This window comes from Vigna umbellata, chromosome 6, assembly GCF_029865625.1.
Source record: "Vigna umbellata cultivar VRB3 chromosome 6, Vumbellata_1.0, whole genome shotgun sequence".
Taxonomy (NCBI): Eukaryota; Viridiplantae; Streptophyta; class Magnoliopsida; order Fabales; family Fabaceae; genus Vigna; species Vigna umbellata.
This window is the reverse complement of record NC_142170.1, coordinates 14,216,347-14,222,346: the sequence shown is the minus strand read 5'-3', so window position 1 is coordinate 14,222,346 and position 6,000 is coordinate 14,216,347. Positions and strand designations below refer to the sequence as shown.

General features: G+C 35.9%; 1 protein-coding gene across 1 annotated transcript; it reads left to right on the top strand.

Moving 5' to 3' along the window:
- Nucleotides 1-503: 503 nt before the first annotated feature.
- On the top strand, nt 504-4,724 carry LOC124830962 (Homeodomain-like superfamily protein). The gene is made up of 3 exons (XM_047304841.2): nt 504-1,051; nt 3,255-3,463; nt 3,940-4,724. The coding sequence occupies exons 1-3, from the start codon at nt 733-735 to the stop codon at nt 4,468-4,470; spliced, it is 1,059 nt and encodes a 352-aa protein (XP_047160797.1). The 5' UTR covers nt 504-732; the 3' UTR covers nt 4,471-4,724.
- Nucleotides 4,725-6,000: the final 1,276 nt, after the last annotated feature.

The following is a 6,000-nucleotide window of genomic DNA, read 5'->3' as shown; positions in this document are numbered from 1 at the left end:
AAATAATTATTTTTAGTAACAAATCATCTATAACAATATAACAAAATTATAAAATTTAATCATATTTTATTATTATATGTGATTATTACTGAATATTGAAAAAAATGTACTGGACAGTGCAATATAGACAATGTCATGGAAGCACTTTTATTTATGATTAATCCATTTTTTCACTGGCTCACTCTACAGGCACGTGTTTGGAAGTGTAATGTACGTGCCATCACGTGAAAACAACACGCTGCTATTTTTTTTTTTTTTTCTCTGTGGACTCAGTTGAGGAGTAATCACTATTTCCACGAAACGGCTCATATTTCTCATTTAATAAGTGTTTATGTAAATCAATTTTTTATATTAAATAAATATTTATGAAAAGGATTAGATGGAAAGAAAAGGAAAAAGGAAGGAAGAGGAACCAGCGATGGAGCGCGTTCCACTGACACAAAATGATAAAAGAGGCGTTAATTTAGAATTCCAGATTTAACCTCGAGGATATTCCTAAAACCCGGAATTATCCATCACCAGCACCACCCTGTTCTGTGTTTTACCTTAATTAACCAAACACATGCATTCTTTCTATATCCCTTTTCTCCATCCATAGTTCCAATTTCCTTTCCCATAACCATTTTCTATTTTCCTTTCCTCTCCTTATTCTTCTTCTCCTCTTTTCTTCACTTTCTCTCTCCATCCATCCCTCCCTCCCTCCCTGGACCGAGTCACGCGGCGAGGATCGGCATGACTCGGCGGTGCTCCCACTGCAGCAACAACGGCCACAACTCCCGCACGTGCCCGTCGCGGGGGGTGGGCGCCGGAGTCAAGCTGTTCGGGGTGAGACTGACGGATGGATCAATCATAAAGAAAAGTGCCAGTATGGGAAACCTTAACCTCGCCTCCACACACCACCATTCTTCTCCTTCTTCCTCCAACCTCGCCGCCTCCTCTCCCAACCCAAGCTCTCCCTGCTCCGACCCACCTCATGAGCCCCAAGGTTACTTGTCCGACGACCCCGCCCATATCTCCACCTTCGCTAACCGCCGCGGTGAAAGAAAAAAAGGTTCTCATGGTTTCCATTTCTCCATTTCTTTACCCTTTTATTTAGCTTATTTCGCTATAATTGGAATCCGAATCGGAATTTATTTTATTTGTTGGTTTCACATTTTGTTTGTCCTGTTAGTTTTGTTTTTTCATTCCCTATTTGTGTTGTTTGAGGATTTCTTATTTCTTGCATTTCCTAAATGTCTATGTTAAATACCATGCTTTTTCCAACCTCCCCTGTCTTGGAACTAGTGTATTTTGGTTTTCTCCTTAGTGTTTTATGCAGTTGCTGGTCCTCCCAGGGGGCAATGGCTGTATTTAATGTCTTGATTGGTGGGTAATTTGGACGAATGCGGATCATTTATTATATAGCGTGTATGATATCATACTCCAGTTGGGAGCTCATGGCATGCCGGTTCATTGAATTTGTATGATATCATACAATTTTAACTTCAATTTTTTATCACTTGATGATAATATTGATTAAAATAATATTAACGAATTCTTACATGGGCAAGCGGTGGTATATTTCCGCATCCATTTAATTTATTTGGGATATCGGAAATTGGGGCATCCATTATGGTGCAAGCAATTAAAAAAAGAGAAGTAAATGTGCTTATTTGACAATTACTGGCATTTCTGGCTTGTGGAATCTGTTCAAACCTGATTGAGAGTTTGTTGCTTGAGTCTAATTACCTCTCTAAGCAATGTTCTTGGATGGTTTAACTAGTTTAGTTACTGTTGTTTGTTGCACATTTATTTGTTTTTATAATTTTGGCAAACAGTAGCTTTTGTTTATTAATCATGATCTGCTTGATACCTAAATAGGCAGAGTTGGTGTGGTAATTAATTATCATGTTTGGCTTTAAGATAGACACAATCATGACTTTTGGTTATCCCCCCCTTCGGACAGGGGTCATACATGAATGCTTAGTAGTTTAATAGAAAAATCACAGGGCTAAATGCATGAAGTATTTTCAAAGGGAAAGACAATCAAATTATGTTTATGCTTATTATTTGCATATTTATGTGAAGGTTTTAAGTTAACGTTTTATCTGAATGACTGGTGCCTTCTTTCATCTGAATGACTGGTGCCTTCTTTCATCTGAATGACTGGTGCCTTCTTTCATCTGAATGACTGCTGCCTTCTTTCGATACCAATCGTTGTGTAATAGCATACATTTCATGACAACGTTTTTTCAAGTGTAGAAATTTGTTGACGAATATTCATTGATATTCTCTGCTCAATTTCAAAGCCAACAATTTTGTTGATGATTTGCTATTCGTCCTAAGGTGGCTTTGTAATTGAATTATTTTGCTGAGAATGCTATTTATTATTCTTGATATTCCGTTCTCTGTAGGCTATAGTTTGTTTAACTAGGACCCTCTTCTTCCAGAGAGATTCAGTCACATGAAATCTTTAACTCTTGGAATGGTGATGTTCGGTTCTAATCAATGGTCAACAGATAGTTAACTTCAGTAAATTTTGTTACACTTTTACAAGAAAAAGAAACGGATTCTTTACAATTTTACTGACAAGGAAACTGGTTTATGTACAGAAAACAACAGAAACAAGAAAAGGTAAAAAAGAGTATTTAATACGCATACAAACTCACTCATTAATTTTAGTTACAAAGGAAAGTACTACTCCTATGGTTTTTTCTTTAGGGTCCATTTTTGAAATATATTTTTGTTTTTATTTGAATTTTATATTTAAAGTTCAAGATAACCTTAATTACTTTTTATTTTGTTATATACCCTTATCTTTCTCCAAAGGAACATGAAACACACTTAAAAAGGAAGGAAGTAAGGTAATTAACTGAAATTAACTCTCTATTGACACTAATCCCATTATGTCATACCTATTACCTTATCTATAATGTTTTCTACTTTGGTACTTAGTCCCACTGTTCCTATTTAATGGTCACTTTTTGAAGGAAAAATTGTTCCTTTTTATCTGTAATTTTAAAATTTTTTTTTCCTATTTATGCTCTTACTTCCAATTTGATCATGCATTGAAAATTGTTTGTAAAGAGAAAACTGAAAGAAGTATAATAGCAACTTATTTAAAATCGTGTTGAAAATAAAGGATTAAATGTTTTTCTTGATTTAGATGAAAGAATCTAAACAAGACAGAGGCTGGGAAGTACCTTATTTTCTCACATACCCTTTTGTGTCTGGTGATTGGATTACTTTATTCAGTATTTACTCGTTTGTTTTAGGTGTTGCGTGGACTGAAGAAGAGCATAGGCTGTTCTTAATTGGTCTCCAGAAGCTGGGCAAAGGAGACTGGCGTGGCATAGCACGTAATTTTGTCGTAACAAGGACCCCTACTCAAGTAGCAAGTCATGCCCAGAAGTATTTTATCCGACAAAGTCATGCTACCAGGAGAAAGAGACGTTCCAGCCTTTTTGACATGGTTCCGGATATGGTTGGTTTTATTCATCGTATCACATCTAATTGGAAATCATGCGCACATCTTATTATGCCTCAATGTTTTCTAATGGAGGGAAAATTAGTGTCGTTCTTGCTTGTGCATGAACAGCCATACTCGAGAATACATGCCATCTCTTCTCTGCTATAAGTTTAATAGTTTTTTATTCCCATTGCACATCTACTTTCTTGTGAATACGTGTCATGTCTTTATTGAAAAATACCAAGGTTTTGCTTGGGTTGAATATCATGACAAATGACAACTTTATTGGACATTCGACTCTGGATTTTGCTTTAGATAAACTTTTCTGTTACCATGATGCACTTACAGTATTATGTATTTGCCAAGTAAATGGGTCATCCTTGTTCTTGCTGGAAACTGCCAATTAGTTATGCTCTAAGATTCTTTTGTAAACGTAGTGGTAATATTTTTCCTCTGCATCTCTGGCTAACTTTTATTTTTAATCATGTCAGACTTCAGATCCACCTTCTGTGCCAGAAGAACAAGTTCTGCTTCCACCTTCTGAGAACTCCCAACCTTGTACTGGAAAATCGCAGCCTTCACTAAATCTCTCCCTCAAATCAGAATTTGAACCCATGGAAACTTCTCAAGAAAACATGGAACAGACCAATGAAACTATGATGGGATCGAACGTACTGACATCAATGGCTCCTCATGGATTCTTCCCCACTTATTTACCTGTTCCATTTCCCATATGGCCATCAGCTGCAGCTCCTTTTGAAGAAGTTAAGGGAGGAGAGACATCCCATCATCAGGTCCACAGGCCAATCCCAGTCATTGCCAAGGAACCTGTCAATGTTGACGAACTCGTGGGAATGTCTCATCTCAGCATTGGGGAAACACAGGTACGTGATAGAGAGCCTTCCCCACTTTCCTTAAAGTTGTTAGGGGAACCCTCTAGGCAGTCAGCATTCCATGCAAATGCTCCAGTTGGTGGTTCCGATTTAAAAACTGGCAAGAACAAAGCAATTCAAGCGGTTTGAACTTTTAAGGTCTGGTGAAGATAGCCGCAGTAATTAAGCCTTCTTTTGCTCTTCTTTTCATTTGTACTATCATATATATTTTTTTTTTCTGAGCCCTAGTGTTTAACCTTCCAATCAGTAGAGCAAGTTATATGGTGGCATGTAGCTCAGGTTAGATCAATTATTGGCAAATATTTATTCTTTCTAACTGTAAACAAATGAAGCTTTAATAATCAAATATCACCAGGAGGTCTTTGTACCTCTAGGTTTGGTTATTTAGGGTTAATTTTGATGAAGATTTCAGCAAATAATTACACCGATTGACCAAAAACAAAATAAAGTGAATTATGTAAAGTGAGTCTAATGTTTAGTAGTTGTTAAAATTAATTTATGCATCTTAATTTTTTCTACTCATTTAAATCTATACATACATTTAAAAATACTTAGGAATCAAATGTTTATTTTAATTAAACGGTTCTTATGAGTTAAAAAGTTAATCCAAATTGAGTCATAATTGTTGTCTAGCCAGTGTTCCAGCTCTCCCGCAGTAGATGTGTTGTGTGATGTACCAATTCGTATGTTTTGAAAAAAAACTGTATATGCTTTTAACAAGAATTTATGATTTATATATACGTGTAAATAACTAATAATTACTCTTGGGTGGATAGAATTATGTGATTTGTCTAATGGATAATTCGAACTTGTCAAATTGAAAACTAATGGACTAATTTTAAATGCTGTATTATACGTCTCGTTGAGGCTGTTTTCCCATAGAAAGTATTTTTTTTTTTTAATTTTGATAACTGAAATTTAGAATTACTATCAAAATAAAATATTAATTTTGATCCGTGGATAACATTAGTAATAATTACAGTCCAATATTTTCAGTTAAGCCACATATTCAGAAATATTGTTTACTATGAGATATCTTGACAACTTCTCCCAAAGTATATGTAAGAACACACTGTCTGGAACTATCTCGTATCATTTAAAAATGTGATGAAATTGCATACATTTTCTGTTGACAGCAGACTAGGAGCATTATGTGGTATTATATATCATATCTTTTATAGAAAGGTTCATATTCATTAGGCTCATTTGTTTACTGGTGGTTTATTAGCTCCTTTTCCATGTTTGGTACAAGGATCTTGTCATGCATTAGGATAAAATTTTGGCGGACAGAGGAAAAGTTGCCTTTAGTGGCCATGCTTGTTGCTTTCAACAGTATCGTCCACACAGTGGATTCTGTAGATGATTAGTAGAATTGATGCTTTTGCAGAACAAGAATAACCCCCTAAAGCCACTGAGAACTGAGAAAGCAACCTCAGCAAACCTCTCCAAGATTGCATCAATTCCCACAGCCTTGATTATTCGACGATGAGAAAAGGAAAGGAAACAACTGCTATGCTTTTTCAGGTGCTGTGAGTGTGTGACATGAAATCCATCTGAGTCACTATGTTCTGCTCCAATCACGTCCCTTTCAATGTCATTGGATCTTCCTCGATCGCTTTAGGAAATAGGAGATACAGGCAGTGTTTTCTAGTGGTATGA

Coding starts and splice junctions, on each gene's coding strand:
- LOC124830962 (XM_047304841.2), top strand. CDS start 733: ATGACTCGGCGGTGCTCCCACTGCAGCAACAACGGCCACAACTCCCGC. Junction 1,052..3,254: donor CCGCGGTGAAAGAAAAAAAG/GTTCTCATGGTT, acceptor CGTTTGTTTTAG/GTGTTGCGTGGACTGAAGAA. Junction 3,464..3,939: donor TTGACATGGTTCCGGATATG/GTTGGTTTTATT, acceptor TAATCATGTCAG/ACTTCAGATCCACCTTCTGT.